The 19,785-nt window shown below is 40.1% G+C and overlaps 1 protein-coding gene across 1 annotated transcript in view; it reads right to left on the bottom strand.

Annotated features, from left to right (window-relative positions):
- TMEM117 (transmembrane protein 117) overlaps nucleotides 1-19,785 on the bottom strand; it is a 310,319-nt gene that overhangs the window by 233,671 nt on the left and 56,863 nt on the right. The window contains 1 exon segment of the mRNA XM_060777572.2: nucleotides 14,902-15,034. Coding sequence (XP_060633555.2) covers nucleotides 14,902-15,034 — 133 coding nt within the window.

Genomic DNA, 19,785 nt, shown 5'->3' with positions numbered 1-19,785 from the left:
AGTTAACCTACAATCAAACAGCATTCTGAACTCCATCAACGGTGGAATTGAACCAAACTTGGCACACAGAACTCCAGTTCAGGCAGAGAGATCTTCAGTCTTCTCTGCCAAAGGACTTCCTAAGGCCATCAGAAATATATGTTTTCTGATGGTCTTTGGCGACCTCTCTGAAAACCCCTCACAACCCCCAGGGGTCCCGACACCCAGGTTGAGAAATGCTGCTCTAGAGTGTTCCAGGGGTTTGTGACCATCTGGAAAAATTGAACTGAGTCAGTTTCACCCTTTCCCTGTGCTAATCAGGGAAGGGGAGAAGCTGTCCCTCTGTATTCACTGGCACTTTCTTGTGGTCATGGAGCTCTGTAAGTACCTGGCCATTGAATAAGCTAAGGTCAGAATGAGAAAATAAGACGCAGGGATTACTCTACCCACTCCTTACTGGTTGTGCAGATGCCAGTGCCAGGTGCTCACAGGAAGCTCTTGGGCTGGTGAGGAGAAACAACGGCAACCCAGATGAAAAGAGAATGACTCCGCTAGGCTAATATGATCTCAGCCCAGTTAGACATGGCTCTGTTAAGGGTTTGGCCAGGTGTGTGTGGGTGCCATCATGATCGTTCCAAAGCCTATGCAGAGCATAGCAGAGAGGGCATAGAGAGCCAGTCCAAATTAAGTGGTTAGTCCAGACATGACCTTAAAAAGTGGATCTGCAACTTCTAAGTATGGAAACTTTACATCTGGATGCTATCAGGGCATTTCATTACCAGACGCAAATGACATACACAACTTCCCAATGGATCCCAGTGGATGGCATGGTTTCAGTAATGGTTGTAATGTTTTAAACTGTTTTAATGTGTATTAATTTTAATCTTAATTTAAAAGTTTAATTGTATGTTGTTTTTGAGGCACTGAATAGTTGCCTATGTTGAGCACTAGATTGGTTTTATGGATTTTGATGTATAATGGATTGTTTTAATTGTTTTAATTACTGTATTGTCGAAGGCTTTCATGGCTGGAATCACTAGGTTCTTGTGGGTTTTTTTGGGCTATAGAGCCATGTTCTAGAGGCATTTCTCCTAACGTTTCACCTGCATCTATGGCAAGCATCCTCAGAGGTAGAGGTCTGTTGGAATTAGGACAATGGGTTTATATATCTGTGGAATGGCTGGGGTGGGGCAAGGAGCTCTTGCAAAAAGAATCTGCGAACCCCACCTCCTCCAAGATGAACTGAACCACCTCAACTGGGCTCTCCAGGCCAATGGATACTCCACCTCAGACATCAGAAGAGCTGTAAGACCAAGAACAAACCACGAGAGTAAAGATGAAGATCCACCCAGAAGAAAAGTGTTCCTGCCATACATCAAGGGAACCACTGACCGCATAAGAAAGCTGATGAGGAAACACAACATACAAACAATCTACAAACCCACCAAGAAAATCCAACAAATGCTACGTTCAGCAAAGGACAAGAGGGATCCTCTCACCTCTGCAGGAGTCTACCGTATACCATGCAGATGTGGACAAGTCTACATAGGGACCACCAAACGCAGCGCCCAGACACGCATCAAGGAACATGAAAGGCACTGCAGACTACTTCAACCAGAGAAGTTAGCCATAGCAGAGCACCTGATGAACCAGCCTGGACACAGCATATTATTTGAGAACACAGAAATGCTGGACCACACCATCAACCACCATGTCAGACTACACAGAGAAGCCATTGAAATCCACAAGCATGTGGACAATTTCAACAGAAAGGAAGAGACCATGAAAATGAACAAAATCTGGCTACCAGTATTAAAAAACTCTAAAATTATAACAGCTAAACAACAGAGAGGAAAAAACCAGGCACAGATTAACACCTCCCAGCAACAGATTTTCCCAGGCTCAGGCAGGCCTTCAAATGCTAATGAAGGTGATCAGCTAAACATTCACACCTAACTGCAGCAGGGAAGAGCTCCTTGCCCCACCCCAGCCATTCCACAGATATATAAACCCATTGTCCTAATTCCAACAGACCTCTACCTCTGAGGATGCTTGCCATAGATGCAGGCGAAACGTCAGGAGAAATGCCTCTAGAACATGGCTCTATAGCCCGAAAAAACCCACAAGAACCTAGTTTTAATTACTGTGTATATATGTTTTATTTTTTATCTTATTGTTGTGCTGGCATTGAATTGTGCCTTTTGTAAGCCGCCCTGAGTCCCCCCTCGGGGGTTGAGAAGGGCGGGGTAGAAGTGCGAGAAATAAATAAAATATAATAAATATGTGTAGAGCTGCCTTGAGTCCACTTTGGGGTTGAGTAGGGCTATAAATATAGGAAATATTTTTTTTTAAAAAAAAAATAACCAAGGTGGATAGTACTTAAAAAGTAGCTAAATCATTTTGGCAATGAAGAAGAAAATCCCACAAGTACCTCTCCTAATCCTGGCAGTAAAAATACAATAACATAACAAATAAAATAATCCGTTTATTGCCCTGTCAAAACTTGCTGCCTGAGGCTGCTGTTTTACTTTGTCCAATCTTGGATGGGATGTGGGGTCTTATTTTCTGAAGGAGGATATGCATAACAGCAAACATCTTTACCAAGCAAGATTATCTTTTGTTGGAGTCCTTTTATTTCCTCACCTAAATAGCTAGGCCTTCTGGTCTAGAAACAATTAAACGGAGAAGCAACCCGTCACAATGTCTTCCTGCTATCTCATTAAGCAGTTCAGTTGGTGAAGAGATTTCTCTGGGAGCCAGCCAGACAATCGACAAGCAGCAGCATGAATGGGACTCACATACTCGCACAAACACTTCCAACCCAGTATTCAGAAAAGATGCTACCATTCACTATGTGCAGGTTTTGCTGGGTTGAAACTCTGCAGCAGAACATCTCTTCTTTAGGTGCATTCAACATAAATTTTGACACAACAATATTTTTTTTACATGAGGTGGGAAGGAAGAACAATGGCAGTAGAGTTGTTCTGATCTCTGAGTTTCTCTAGTCCTCATGGCAAGTGGCGAGGGTTCAGTCACCCTGGAAAAGTGTGCGTATGATCCATATTTGTTATATTTGGTAGTTTTTAACTTTAACAGAATACCCTGGGCAACTGTAGTTGATGGTTAATGTGGATTCCTAATGGCTCCATCCATATATAAGCTTGATTGAATGAAAAGATTTTCAGGAAAGGCCGTTCTCATTGTCCTATCATCTTCACAACATCATTTGATGGGAAAGCAGGATAGAGCCTTCTCTGTGGCTGCTCTTAGACTTTGAAACTCTCTCTATAGCAGTGGGTTCCCAGATGTTTTGGCCTTCAACTCCCAGAAATCCTAACAGCAGGTAAACTGGCTGGGATTTCTGGGAGTTGTAGGCCAAAACACCTGGCGCCCACAGGTTGAGAACCACTCCTCTCTTTGTTGTTTATTCATTCAATCACTTCCAACTCACTTCTGACCTCATGGACCAGCCCATGCCAGAGCTCCCTGTCAGCCATCACCACCCCCAATTCCTTCAGAGTCAAGCCAGTCACTTCAAGGATACCATCCATTCATCTTTCCCTTGGTTGGCCCCTCTTCCTTTTCCCTACCATTTCCCCCAGCATCATTGTCTTCTCTAAGCTTTCCTGTCTTCTCATTATGTGGCCAAAGTACTTTAGCTTTGCTTCTAATATCGGGCTTTATTTCCTGAAGTATGGACTGGTTGGATCTCCTGGTGGTCCAGAATTTGCCTCCAACACCACAGTTCAAAAGTGTCTATCTTTCTTTCCTCAGCCTTCCTTGTGGTCCAGCTCTCACATCGATAGGTTACTATGGGGAATCCCATTGCTTTAACTATGCAGATCTTCGTTGCCAGTGTGATGTCTCTACTCTTAACTATTTTATCGAGATTGGTCATTGCTCTCCTCCCAATAAGTCAACATCTTCTGATTTCCTGGCTGTAGTCTGCGTCTACAATAATTTTCACACCTAGAAATATAAAGTCTGTCACCGCCTCCACGTTTTCTCCCTCTATTTGCCAGTTATTGATCAGTATGGTTGCCATAATCTATACGGAGGTGAGAATGGCTGGCTCCTTGCTCTCCTTAGATTAAGAAGTGAACACTTTCATATTTCATGAATTGACTGAGAGGTTTTTAACAGTGTGATCTTATGTTGAGTTTTTATCTTATTGTCTTTTAATAAACTTTAAATTAATTTAACTCCATAGATTACTTAATTACACACTGGTTTTTTCATATATTTTTAAAACTCCTGTCTTGTCTTCCAGAATACTATTACATCTTCTGTGCACTGAACTCATAGTAGTTTCTCCATTACTATAGATAATTAGGTACCAATGTGGTAGGGACATTTTTTATTGCTAAAAGTTTCATTTGAGCCTCCTTCCACTTATCAGTCACTATAGCATTTATTCAGGGTGTTAAAACTTTATTTCCAACGGCTGCCAATTCTGTGCTAATTTCTTCCCGGTTAAGTAATACAAAGGAAGTGAAAGGGGCATTACAATGATTTAGCCAAGGCCATTGTTCATTTCCTCCCTTTCATCTATTCTGATAAAAATATTTCTAAATGGAACACTCATTTTTTTAAAAAAACCTATATTGCTTCAATTTTAATAGGTTCCGATGCAGTGATTCTCATTTTTTGCTTCCTGGAGCTGCAGCAGGTCAGGGGCCATAGCAATAATCAGCCAGAACAGCAGTCAAGGTGACATGTCGTGCTGTCCAGCAGCCTACCCACTGCAATCTACTTTCTGAGCACCTCAAAAGTATCCATTCTATAAAATGAACAAAAAATAACCACTCTAAAAATTGTACAAAACTATCTAGCCTATAATGAAAAGCAAACTGATGGTATATACTGTGTTGGTGGCTGGGTTGCTGACAGAACTGAAAAGCATAAAGTTGCCATCACAGAAATTATTTTTTTTTACAATCATCCTTCCACTTTCTTTGGCTTTGGCTTTTGCAGAATTTATTATTCACAGATTAAAATTATCTGCTCTAGGATTTTTTGTAGGTCTTCCAGTGTCATTCTATGATCAGATTTCTCCTGTCATGCTGCAGCACCTGGGATTTCAAAAGAACTCTACTCTAGGAATGTCTAGGTCCTTTAATACAATTCTTTGTTCAGCTTCCATGTTAGAAGACCTAGAAAGTCCTAGAAAGGTGATTTCTCAGGTTAAACAAACAACACTTCCTTTATTTGTGATTTTTCACTTTCATGGAAGTCCTAACGCCCCCCCTCCCCCCCCTCAAACTAGGAAATGTGGAGGACTAACTTTATCTATTTTCCCATTGGGGAGAAAAATAGATGGCAGTTGAATGCAAGTGTTGGAAGGTTTCTATCAAGTTCATAAGGCATCAGGGATGGCCCAGGTATCTATCATTTGAGGAACACCATATGTATGTGTGAAGAGGTTCATGATCACGGCCCCATTCACACTGTGCAACTGTAGTGCTTTCATCTACTTTAATTGTCATGGAAAGGTTGATGAAATCCTGAAGTTACCAGTTTATGGAGGGCCATTTAGAATGCATGTAGGACTCTGGAGATGAGGGTTCAAGTCCCCATTGAGTGACCTAAGCAAGGTTGATGAAATCCTGGGGTTGCCAGTTTATGGAGAGGCATTTAGAATGCATGTAGGACTCTGGAGATGAGGGTTCAAGTCCCCATTGAGTGACCTAAGCAAGGTTGATGAAATCCTGGGGTTGCCAGTTTATGGAGAGGCATTTAGAATGCATGTAGGACTCTGGAGATGAGGGTTCAAGTCCCCATTGAGTGACCTAAGCAAGGTTGATGAAATCCTGGGGTTGCCAGTTTATGGAGAGGCATTTAGAATGCATGTAGGACTCTGGAGATGAGGGTTCAAGTCCCCATTGAGTGACCTTAGGCAAAGTCACACTCCCTCTGACTTGGAGCAAGGCAAGGACACACCTCCTTTGTATAAACTCTGCCAAGAAAACCCTGTGGTAAGTGTGCCTTGGGAAGAAAGAAATGACTTCAAGGAACACAATAAAATGAGGAATCATGTTGCAATGAGTTGCAATCAAACAATATCTGGAGAGCTACATGTGGCTCGTAGTGATCTGTATACAGCCAAGTAAAATGTGTAAGAGAGAGGGAAAATAGGAGACAGGGAATTAGGCAGCTCTATACTTTAGAATTAATGCAATTAACTGTCATAGCCTAGTGCTATGGACTCTTGAGATTTATAGTTTCATGAGGCAACAGCAGAGAAGGCTAAAGACGTTGTAAAACAGCAACTCCCACGATTCCATCACATTGAGCTATGGAGTTAAAGTGGTGTCAAACTGCATTAATTCTAAAGTGTAGATGATTCAGAGAGAGAGAGAGAGAGAAGGCTCACAGGCAAATCAGACCAGTGATATGGTAAAGTCACTGCCCTTTGGAGATTTTCCTGGAACTGAGTTGTTGAGCTTCAAAAAAACCCCCAAAACTTCATTTTGCAACAAGAGTGTTTTGATATTACACATAATAACTCATATCCATAACACAATGAAGTTTGTTAATTGGATATTAATATCTGGATTAAACTTCCTATTCCTAGTTTTAAATAAGAATACCAATTTCAGCTGTTGAATGTTCAGTTTGGGCATGCTACAGTCATCCATATTTTTTTTCTTTTGACAGTCCTGAATACTATTGTTGGGAGGAGGAGAAACAACTTAAGGTTGTAAGTGATTATTATTTTTCAGTCTAAATGGAAAAGTGCCTCAAATGTCTATATATACATATAATTAGATGTGTGCGCTTTTATCTTGACTGATGCATATAACAATGGATGAAGCAATGGGAGTTGGTGGTATTCTTTGTTTACTTCAGCTGCGCTCTGAGACAGCATACATTTCATTGACAGAAATAGAAATCCTTGATTTAATTGGAGTCCTGATATTTACAAGACTCTGCAGTATATAATATATAGGCTATGGGGTCTGAAAGGCTGTAGATTTCCTTCACAAAAGCATAACAAATAGGAAATGTTGTATTATTCCTTGCTTTTAAAAAAAGGAACAAAGAGCTGGAATAGCTTTCAACACAACCCATTTCTTTTTCCAAAAGATGCCCTGGATGTTGTCATGGTTACCCTAGACAACACCTTGTTCAAAGTCTTTGAGACGGATGACCATGAAGTGCCATAGGCATTGCTTTCTTCTTCTCTCATACTGACAGACTTCCTACCCCTCTGCTGGAGTAATTATTTTATGAATTGCTCCTTTCTGTTTAGCTTCATGCAGAAGAACAACAAGAAAATTCTGTAATATCTTAAATACTAGCACATGTATTGTTGCCTAAGATTGTCCTTTCCCACTGGCATCTTCCAAATATAGTTAGATTATAATTGTGAGCATTCTTGCACAGCGATCATACCGGTTATGACTTGTGGGAGTTACAATCCAAAGCATCTAGAGGCAGCTACGCTAGGTAAGGCTAGGCTAAATATTAGGTAAACAGGTATCCGAAAGCAACAACCTGGTTGAAGAGTTTTGAAAATATAGTTATTGATGCTACAACTCACAGAATCCCCAGCCAGCATGGAAAAGGCCAAAATTTCTAAAATTGCATGAGAGATGTAGGAAGAGAAACACAGTGGGAGGAATCATGATAACATTACTATTAATATGTCAAGAGTCAGGAATCCAAAGGCTTGTCTACATCAAGATTGCTTAAACTTTTCCCACTCGCTACCCCTTTTTACATGACCTAAAGTGTATAGGTATGTAAAATAGGTATAAAATCAAACATTTACTGATAATAAATCAGCATTTGTAAGATTTTCCTTTGTATGAAGTACAGCTGAAACATTTTTTGCAGAGTCCACTTTAAATATTGCCATTGTTGCTAACAGATTTGTATAAATGTAAAACAGCCACTAGATGGCATTCAGAAATCTTATACTCTTGCCATGAGGGGTTGGGACTCACAGTTTAAGAAGCCATGGTCTACACAACCAAAATATTTTGGCTGTAATTCAGGTTTTTAGTCCCAGAGCTCCTTGGGATCAGAGTCACATATACCAGAAATATACTGTACTGAAATTGAATTGTTACCTATGCCCCAAATTCAAATCAGCACAATTGATGCGGTATTGTGGGATGTGCGGTGGGTGGTTAGTGTGGAGGAATGTGTGTGATGTTTTTGTGATGTGTGCTGGGAATAGCATTTAATTTTGGTGTACAATGGCAATAAAGTTATTCTATTCAAGAAGTTTACTCATGGGTAAGACAGTGGAAGGCCTCTCTCTCATACATGCTCCACTAGGCTTGCTCACTATTGCTCCTGTAGCCACTGACACTATCCCCTTGTCCTCACACTCCTGTTCCAGGTCCGTGACCAATGTTGCCAGGGGTGGTGGCAGTGGCATTCACCTATCTTCCAGATTCCATTCAACAGGACAGCCTGTAGGGTTGATCTGGAACTGCTATGATCACGTCTAGAACCACCAATGCTTGCTCGCAGGCCCACTGTGCCACTAGTACAAGACAAGGAGACAGAAAAGGAGTGCGCCTGCAAGGACGGGGTGATGCAATGGCTGCAGAGGAGAGAAACCTAGGCAAAGATGGGTGGGGGACAGGGACCCTCCACTCACTTACACATGGGTGAACTATCAATATCCCATTCTGAGCAGGGACTGTGGTTATTCACACCACAAAGAAGTGATCTATAATGTTACAAACCATAAACTTCAGCAAGTAGACCTGGATATCTTTTTAAATGGAGATGCTTACTATCCAGCTATTTGTTTAGTACCCTTTCTGAAGACTTGCCAATCTAGATTGAACACACGTAGCAAAACACAGCAACAGACCAGATTTCCTTGGAAACTGAAGAACAAGAACTGAGTTTTGGTATATTGTGCTAAAGTATAAAAGAAGTGCTTTCACTGCTAAATGGGCTGTACATCATGTGTCAGGTTCAAGGCAGCTACGGGATGAGTATGATTTGCTTCACTGGTACAAACAAGTTCAAAGAATCAGCTGTAGCTGCATGATATGAGCAAGAAAAACAGAGATGGATTCAGGATTCCAGCAAAAGAAATGCAGTTCAATTTATATGGATTTAAACTGGCAGAACAGGTATAGCAAAATCAGCAGGGCTCCTTTCTGTAGCAATCTGATAATTCCCAGTACTTGCTGAAATTTCTATCACAACCACCAGAAATGTTGGAACTGAAAGTCAAGATGGAGGATGCTGGGACGACAGACTCCCTGGGTTAGAGATTCCTGTTATTTTTGCCTTTGTTTTGAAAGGGGTGGGGTCCCCTCCTTGGTGTTTCTCACTACCCTGTCTGAATGATAGAGAAGAAATGGACAGTTGTGCCATGCTTCTTTAATATGCTGTCTGTGCCCTCCAGATTGAGCAGACGCCCTTCTGAAGTGCTTCTTCAGAAGATGTGGAACTTGCACCATTAGTGCAACAATGTTTGAAAACCACCAAACAACAATTCCTACATTGGGTCAACCAAAAAGATACAAATTTGATATGGTCTAGACATCCACCAATGCAAGTAGACACCACTCCCTTTGGCCAAGAGTCCTACCTTCCAAGGTATCAATTTTCAACTTCATTATTAATTGAAAAAGTACCTTCCCTCGAGATCCTGACTGTTTATGGAACTTTTCATGAAGTGTCTTTCTACACAGTCCTATATCCCAGAATATCAAGGCAGAAAACCCCACATTATCTGAGTGTGGATTCAGACAACCCAGTTCAAAGCAGATACCATATTGTGGGATTTTCTGCCTTGATATTCTGGGATATAGGACTGTGTGGAAGGGCGCTAGAACTGCATTTGGTGAGTTTTTGACAGTGGAGCTCACTGCCTCGAAGTGTGATTGAGTCTCCTTCTCTGGGTTTTTTTTTTAAAACAGAAGCTCTTTAGCTCTCCTTTAATTGTGCATGGGGAGAGTTGAACTGGATGGCCTTTGGGGTGTCTTATAACTCTATGATTCTATGCTCCCCTAAAGGTGAACCTAACCAAAACAGTTATGTGTAGACCTATTCCATTCTAAATTATTTTCTGTTTTAAAGGTGACTATAAAAACATTCTGGTGGAAGTTTCTTTATAAAGGAAGCTTGTATAAGCACTTATCACTTACTATTACATTCATGGACCACTGAGCAATAGACACAACCGGAGACCATTCACAGCTTCCAAATGCTGGACCCTAAGGCAAGACTAGTAGTACAAATAAAAACCTATCCATTTCATATATCGAAAGCCTTTTGCTGCTCTCTGGTGGTTCTCTGTAGAAATACATCGGTGAACATAAAAATGAAACACTGGCCACATATGTGGACATTTCATTGTAATATTTATTTTGAATTCTTGGAAGCATTTTAGAAAATGCTGTTTTATCTATCAGTCAAGTTTATGTTCATTTCTTCCTACCATAACAATGCTAGGCCTGTGTTGGGGAGGCAAGTGATGGAGGACCCCGCTTTCTGTCTTGGGATGTCACCTTGAAATGCTTCATTATGCTTGGGATTGAATTACTTTATAAGAAATATGTGCAGAATAATGGAATAATAGATATTTCTTTAAGATGTATCATTTCTAAAATCAGTGATCTGTTCATGAAGTTACCCTAAAAAAGATTTTTTTTTCTTTCTTCTTCTCCAACTGTTCACATTAAGCTACTAAACAAAAATAACTGCAGGGCATTCAATAAATATCCTCTCCTCACAGTTCACCATCATTATCCACAACTTCTTTATCATCATCATCATCATCATCATTTATACCCCCTTTTACCTCTCCTGAAAGGGACTCAAAGTGGATTGACATAAAAGCATTAGCATACAATTTAAAATATATAAATATGCAAACATTAAAACAAAATTCACTATAAATAGTATTTTTAAAATCATTTAAAATCCATTAAAACATATTCAAAGTTTAAAAAAACCACAGTATCCCCTGATTAGATCTTAAAAACCTTCATCTTTAAATGTGGTTGGGATTCTATCTATACACCACACACAGGGCCGTACACAGAAAAAATTTTTGGGGAGGGTTGACAATTTCAGGGGGGGGGGGGTTGAAAATTTCGGAGAGGGTTCAAAATTTCGGGGGGGGGGGGGGTTGAAACTTGCCTCCTAGCTCACGCTGAAGCAAAAAGCACAGCAGGGGGCAGAGCAGCCTTCAGTAGCCTGCAGCTCTGCCCCTGTCAACCACCTCCACCAAGTCTGGCCTCCTTAATGAGAGCATTCAATACCTCCCCCCCCCCCCAACTTGGTTGCTTCACTACATCGGCTATTGCTGCAAGTAATGACAGTGTGAATAAATTGTCAATATTTGCTTGAGATAGTGCTTACAGTTCTGGAGGGACTCTTAATTTTTTGCATCTCATAGACTTACCATGGGGGTTTGGTTAACCAGTTAAAATTCATGAGTAAACCAGGTTTTTTAAAAAAATCTGAAACATTTCGGGGGGGGGGGTTCAACCCCTAAAATCACCCCCTCGCTACAGGCCTGACCACACATATCAAACAATTTCTCCCTGCATTAGTGAAAACAGTCAAGGCATTCAAAAGACATGTTGTCTTTTTATTCAAACCCTTTCATTCAAATTGATAGTGTCCAATATGATCCACTTTCTGTTCTCCATCATGCCATTTTGCTCAAGATCTGCCTCCTTTCTGAATCAGAGCCTGAGTGGCATCTCAAAACAATGCATGGCATTCAAGGGTTCCTCCATTTCAGCCTGATCTTCTTCGCCTGGCTCTTTTTCATCATTATGTTGTTTATTATCATTAAACATACTACTGTAGCTTCTATACATCTTGGTTTACACATTATGCTGTTTGTTGTTATTGAACGTACTACTTTAGTTTCACTGTATTTTGTTTATTTTTTGCTCTGTGACTGCTTTTGATAGGATATCTTCTATAGGCGCAAATTTCCCATTATGACTTTATACTTTCTGACTTCTCCACCTTTGTTGGCAGGTAATACCTTCCATGTTCTGGGTCTATCTTCCTACTGAGATCCTGCTCATGCAGTGGCTTTCAGTGATTTCATAAAGATAGTCAAATGGACAAAGAGAACACAGAATCCATACCTTATATATGTGTGTGAATGTGTGTGTGTGTGGAGCTGCACTTAAAAATGTACATGTTCCAACTTACATACAAATTCAACTGAAGAACAAACCTACAGAACCTGTCTTGCTTGTAACATGGGGACTGCCTGTATTTGAAATTTCTTTATTCAACACAACTATTAAATGGCTGGAGATAAGTGTGTGTGTGTGTGTAGGTTTAAATAGCATAGGGAAGGGTTGACACCCCTGTGGTGTTTGTTTTGTTGCCTGTGCCCCTGTCCAAAAGATTTTACTTCACTTTCTATCGCTGTAATAATTGGATTTTGAAAAATTTGGCTTGTTGTAGAAACAAAGATTGGTAAGAAAGCTTCAGCTGAGACACCTTTCCCCCATAATAACTTTTTCACGAGTGAATTTCCCTTCCTAGGGGTAGATTTCTCTCACTTCTTGTTGTCTCACCCCTGTTTGTAACTACGAGTCATTTGTAAGTCAGATGTTTGTAACTCAGGGACTGCCTGTATAGCGCTTGCATGATGAGTTGTACCTACTGTTATGGCCACAAGCTGGAACATATTCCATGATTCTTTTTCATATGGCCATCCTGAGTAAGGCCCCTGAAAACCCCTCAGTAGGAAAGTATGCCTTCAATATGGAGTCTTAAATCTCTCAATCAACATAGACTTCATGTTTGAAGTCTATGAGGTCATGTTCATCCATAACTTGCACAAAACTGGCCTTAGGCTTAGGGTGTAGAAAAAATCTGGGTTATAATCAAGACTGAATATCAAACTAAAGTTAAGGCTCATGCTGGATTTAAAAATCATTATATCACACAGGCTAGCATGCGAGTTTGGAACAAACACAAACAAATGTTTTTTTTCCCCCCTAAGATAATATTAGCCACTTCACCACAAGAAGTCTTTCAAAGGAAACCGGAGATGGCTGCTTTATGAGAATCTGTCGTACTTGGAACAAAAGAGCAAGGAGCTTAAATCAAAAGAGATGTGTCTTAAGGAAGGGAAAGGTCTCTGTTGGTTTGCTTACTTGCAACTTAAGGAGAGATTTAATCAAGATAAAGCAGATCTAGATATCGAGGTCTGAACAAATGAATTTTTTTAGAGCTTTGGAAAAAGGTTGAATGTGTAATGAAAAGTGTGTAGATATCAACTAAAATTAGAGACAGAACATGAATTTATAACAGATTGTATGATAAGATGGGCCAAAAAATTAGGGCACAATATTTAAATGGATGTATGGGAGAAATTGTGGAATAACAATATTTACTGTCTGCAGTCACTAAAAGATGTGTGTGAGCTGATGTTTAGATTGTATCTAAATCTAAATATGCTGTCAACAATGTCTAAAAATGCTTCAATGTTGGAGTTGTTCCTTTTTCATATATGGCAGGTATGTAAGAAAACTAAAAGCTTTTGGTCACATATGCTAACTAAAAGAATAAAGATTGATCTTGCAATGATACCAGGAATATTCTTATCGAGCATTAGATACAGGAGCAAATATGGACTACTTTAATAAATGATAATGGAGGCTAAGACCTGGAAATAACACTCAAGCACTGATGATGAACAAATGAATTGTTAAACCAGCTGAGTTAGCAAAACAGCCAGATTAACATGAGTTTTAAAGGAAAAACCATTTGAAGAATATTTGAATGATTGGAAACCATTTATGGACTTTCTGAGCAATAAGAAATCAAAGAATGTAATAATTTGTGGTAATGGTTATTGGTAATGCTATTAGGTTTTTTAGCTAGATCTATAATGGAAGAGCAATATATCCTCTCCTTTCTTTCTTTTATTACAGTCTGTGACTGAGGTTCAGAGTTCATTAGCGTGTTAGTGCTTTAGTTACAATTTAGAATGAGATGGGATTGGTAGTTTATTGTCAAAGGCTTTCATGGTCAGAATCACTGGGTTGTTGTGAGTTTTCCGGGCTGTATGGCCATGTTCCAGAAGCATTATCTCCTGAGGTTTCACCTGCATCTATGGCAGGCATCCTTGGAGGTTGTGAGGTCTGTTGGAAACTAGGAAAGTGGGGTTTATATATCTGTGGAATGTCCAGGATGGGAGAAAGAACTCACGTCTGTCGAGGCAAGTGTGAATGCTGCAACTGGACACCTTGATTAGCATTTAATGGCCTAGCAATTTCAAGGTGTGGCTTTTTACTGCCTGGGGGAATCCTTTGTGGGGAAGTGACTGGCTGGCTCTGATTGTTTCTTGTGTGGACTAAAAAACTCTAAAATCATAACAATAAATAAAGAACAATATTCAAAAACAGGAGCATCCCAGACAAGAAACAATCAGGGCCAGCTAATCATCTCCCAACAAAGGATTGCCCCAGGCAGTAAAAAGTCACACCTTGAAACTGTTCAGCCATTAATTGCTTATCAAGGTGGCCAATTGAAATATTCACACCTATCTCAAAAAGACAAGAGTTCTTCCTCCCACCCTGGACATTCCACAGATATATAAACCCAATTTTCCTAGTTTCCAACAGACCTCACAACCTCCGAGGATGCCTGCCATAGATGCAGGTAAAACAATAGGAGAGAATGCATCTGGAACATGGCCATAGAGCCCGGAAAACTCACAACAATCTGCTTGATAGTTCCTCTTTCCACACTTATGAAAATAGTACCTGGAATCAATGCAATTTTAAAAAAAGAATAACCAAACAACTTGCGTAATATTGTTGATTATTAAACGTTTAGTGTCATTGTGCTCCAGGGGACATGTATAATGAACATGTTTCATTTTGTGATGTGAGACAGGACTGCCGGATACAATGTACGAAAGACAGAAGATTGGTTTAGAGAAATCATGTATCCTACCTCATGTTCCCAGCGATAAGGAGGCACAGATTGTATATGTGAGAAAAAAAGAAGAGGAAGAGGATGGTGCTGAAGAACATTGTCATCCAAGACCCGTGATCCTCTCTAAACATTTTCAATCGCAGCAATTGACCTGCAATGAGAAGATTAGAAATGTGTTGAGAGGTTTTCCTCGAACAGGTCACCTACTGCTTGATATGATAGCGAGAGAACACAGATGGAGCATATGGAGTTCTAGAATTGAATCAAACTCCAATAAACATGCAAATAAGCATTTCGGGCAAATAACACAGTCAACAGTTCCATTGTAAGACATCTGTTTACACTGTAACAGGCAGGCACCCTTCCCAACCACTGTCACGTGGCTTGGGAAATGTGACTCTCATCCCCAGCTCATTTAACCATGGAACAATTCCATGTAATAGATTCTGTTTAATTAAAGTGTCGCCTGTGGTGACTCCCACAGAGTAAGACATAAAAGAGAAGTCTCTTAAAGGGCCCCTGTCTAGCAATGGCAAAGAGGTATATTGTGACTCTGACAAAGTTTTTCCCCTCCCATGAGAGTCCCTAGAGCAACACCCCCATGGAGAATCCAAAATCACAGGAAGCTGTATTTTAAAAAATCGAATAATTTCAATCCCAACCAAGAGCAGCTCTTAGGGGAAGCCGCTCAAGTGTCAAAGATACTTTTGATTGCAAGAGAACTCATGAATGATAAAAACGACAGCTCATAAAAATACACTGTTAGGTCGTGTTGTGATTTACATAAGTGTTGACTAATCATTTAGCAACTGACTCAATGGAATGAAGATAAATGTCTGAATAAGTAAAAAAAAATCAATGTGAGATCTTCATAACATTATGGATGAGATTAAATACTCTGAGAAAGCTGATAAGGATTTTTTTTTTTTACCCTAAGTCTTACTGAACCTGAAGTCATTCATCAGCCACCCCAAGATTGTGGAATGAACAGTCAGAAGAGATCCAACGCCTTTGAAAACTGTTTGGAACCTTCAAATGGTCCAGCGGGCGGCAGCCAGGCTACTAACAGGAGCAAAACTCTGGGAGCATACAACTCCACTGTTGTGCCAGCTCCACTGGCTCCCAATTTGCTACCGGGCACAATTCAAAGTGCTGGCTTTAGCCTATAAAGCCCTAAATGGTTCTGGCCCAACCTACCTATCCAAACGTGTCTATCCTTATGAACCGTCCAGGAATTTAAGATCATCTGGGGAGGCCCTGCGCTTGATCCCGCCTGCCCCACAGGTGCGCTTGGCGGGAATGAGGGACAGAGCCTTCTCAGTGGTGGCCCCTCAACTGTGGAACTCCCTTCCTGGGGATATTAGATCAGCCCTCTCCCTCCTGACCTTTAGGAAAAGAGTAAAAAACCTGGCTCTTCGAGCAAGCTTTTGGAATGTCATTATAACCAGATAAACTCAGTATTGTGAACAAATATGGAATGGCTTAACGATGCAAATGGACATGGATTTAAACATGGAAGTCACAGATTTTTATAGTTTTAAATTGTTTTATATGCATTTTATTATGTGATTTAATCTCTTCTTAAACTATGTATTTATGTGTGTTCGGCATCTAATTATTGCCAGTCTGTACGCTGCCCTGAGTCGCCTTCGGGCTGAAAAGGGCGGGATAAAAGTATGGTAAATACATAAATAAATAAAAAGCTAAACCAGCTATTGGATTTTAAGGCACAACTTAAGACTTATCTCTTATGGCAGGCCAATCCAGTCAGTTTTAACTATAATTTTTAAAATCACATGCTATTTTTTATTGTGTATTAACTTTGGTGTCATGTATTTTAATATGTGTATACTTTAATATTAAAATACATAATACAAAAGTTAAAACACAATAAATATGTGTATATACTTTAATATAAGGCCTCCTGGTGGCGCAGCGGGTTAAAACACTGAGCTGCTGAATTTGCTGACCGAAAGGTTTGGTGGTTCAAATACGGGAAACGGATTCAGGCCCAGCTTTTGTCAACCTAGCAGTTCAAAAACATGCAAATGTGAGTATATCAATAGGTACCACTTCTGAAGGACAGTAATGACACTCCATGCAGTTATGCTTGGAGGTGTCTACGGATAACATTGGCTCTTTGGGTTAAAAGTGGAGATGAGCAAGACCCCCCCCCCCCCCGAGTCAGACACAATTAGATTTAATGTTAGGGGAAACCTTTACCTTTACTTATACTTTAATATGTGTTGTTACGGTTCTATGTTAACTATGTTTTAATATGTGCTTTTATAGATGTCTTTGACTATGTTGTACCCTGCCTTGAACCAAAAGGAGAGGCAGGCAACAAATAAACATGTATTTATTTATTATTCATAGAAGTTAAATGGTGGGAGGGTCAAGACAGATAAAAATACTTCTTTATACAACACATAGGCTAACTGGGAATTTGCTACTAGAAAATGTAATGTCAGCTTTGGTTTTGGAAAGAAATTGGATCAGATTTCTTTATACTGCAGTCATATTTCAGGGTTTTTTTCATGTCAGGAGAGACATGAAAGAGAATTGACTGTCTGCAAGGATGTTGCCTATGAGATGTCCAGATGTTTTATTCAACCCACTCCCTGGATTCGAATTGCCAACCTTTCAGTCAGTGGTCCTGACGGCACAAGGGTTTAACCCACTGTGCTGAGGGCTCCTATATATCAGTTAATAAATCATAAAGAAGCTATTTTTAAAAAAATCTTTTCTGATCCCTTCCATCCTCCATGTTGCTCAAAAAATTTGAGCAGCATCAGGATTAATAGGATCGTGAAGTATAGCTGGAAAAACACAGACTCCAGATGTTGATTTGCAGCCGCATGTTTGTGGAGAACAATGCAATATACCATGAGCTGGGAAAGAACAAGGTTCTGCTCTAGCCAATCTTACCATAGTTGTGTGCATCTACCAACAGCTGGAAAGGTGAACCACAATTGCCTCCACAATGGATGTTAAAACAGAGATAAAAAGGGACAATAGGAAAGACTACCTCAGCAGCATATTAAAAGCTAAATCTCTATAAGGTTGGTCACCAAAACGGAAATCATAAGAAAAGTTCAGGCTTGTGAAAGAAAAGAAAGTCATCCCTGGATGCATTTTGGAAGAAGCCTCCAAGGAGTCTCCCGAAGGTTCAAAGTGGTGTTCTTTTCCAAGATTTACCTGATTTAGTTGTGTGTTTTGAGGGTTTCTTTCTGTTTGTGTATATTACTTTTCTAAATAGGACATTTCCTGAAACTTCCTCCCACATGTGGGAGTCAAACTGTGCCTGTATTTATTCATTCAGTTTATTTACCACATTTTTTGCCCCAAATCAAACTCATTCATAGAGGATAAGATTATTCAGAAACTACTAGTAGCTGATGGAGAATTGCAATGTAATTACCTATATTCTCTACAAAGTGTAAGAGAAGAACTTTTATCATGGCTACTCAACCCTGCAGAATACTAATTATATCTGCCAGGGAAAATTTCACTCAGTGGTATAATAACAAAGCCGTCATTAGTCTTCTAACAGGATATTGGCAATATCTTTTTTATCTCCATAAGACAGAAAGGATAGTTGCTGAATTACAGCCATGGTTATATTCCCAACTTAAAGGGAGGAGAGGAACTATACAGATGTAAAATCTAGTCTGTTTGATTTCAGATATGGCAGTCCGATCTACAGCAGAGTCAACAAAACTTGTAAATGTTAACTTGTCACTTTCTTCCTCTTGAGGCAACAGTAAGTACAATATCCCTAAGTGCAAGAAGTGATAGTTCAAGGGGCAAAACTAAATGACAGTGATGGGGTTTTGTGAACAAACAGGGATGCTAATGGCTTTTCTGGATATATTTCTATTGCAGAGGACTATGTAAACCATGGGATGCCTACTATCTGTCAGGCTATTTGATTGATGCAGTTGTTTTCCATCAATCTAAACAGAATCTCGTTGATTTTAGAGAGACTAGGGTCAAATCCAAAAATATGGAAGTGCAATGAGTCAGGTACCAGAGGAAGCAGAATGGCTGGGGCACTTTTTAAAAACTTCCCCATAAAAAAGATGAAAAATTAATTCTTCTCCCAAACCCTTTCATGAAAGCCAGAAGATCAAAAAGAAAAGTTATAGCCCAATATTTTCCCTGCTTTGGTTTACGTCAGTTAGAGCAGCATTTCTCAACCTGGGGGTGGGACCCATGGGGGGTGTCACAAGGGGGTATCAGAGGCATCACCAATGACCATCAGAAAACACAGTATTTCCTGTTGGTCATGGGGGTTCTTTGTGAGAAGTTTGGCCCGATTCTAACATTGGTGGGCTACAGAATGCTCTTTGATTGCAGGTGAACTATAAATCCGAAAACTACAACTCCCAAATGTGGTCTATTTTCCCCAAACTCCACCAGTGTTTACATTTGGGCATATTGAGTATCCCTGCCAAGTTTGGTCCAGATCCATCATCGTTTGAGTCCACAGTGCTATTGGGATGTAGGTGTACTACAACTCCAAAATGCAAGGTCAATGCTCACCAAACCCTTCCAGTATTTTCTGTTGGTCATGAGAGTTCTGTGTGCCAAGTTTGGTTCAATTCCATCATTGGTGGAGCTCAGAATGCTCTTTCATTGTAGGGGAACTTTAAATCCCAGCAACTACAATCCCCCCCCCCCCCCCCCAACCCCACCAGTATTCAAATTTGGGCATATTTGGTATTTGTGCCAAATTAGGTCCAGTGAATGAAAATATGTCCTGCATATCAGATATTTACATTACAATTCATAATAGTAGCAAAATTACAGTTATGAAGTAGCAACAAAAATAATGTTATAGTTGGGGGTCATCACAACATGGGGAACTGTATTAGGAGGATTGAGCATCACTGAGTTAGA

This window comes from Anolis sagrei, chromosome 5 (genome assembly GCF_037176765.1).
Source record: "Anolis sagrei isolate rAnoSag1 chromosome 5, rAnoSag1.mat, whole genome shotgun sequence".
Taxonomy (NCBI): domain Eukaryota; kingdom Metazoa; phylum Chordata; class Lepidosauria; order Squamata; family Dactyloidae; genus Anolis; species Anolis sagrei.
This window is presented reverse-complemented; position numbering and strand designations above follow the sequence as displayed.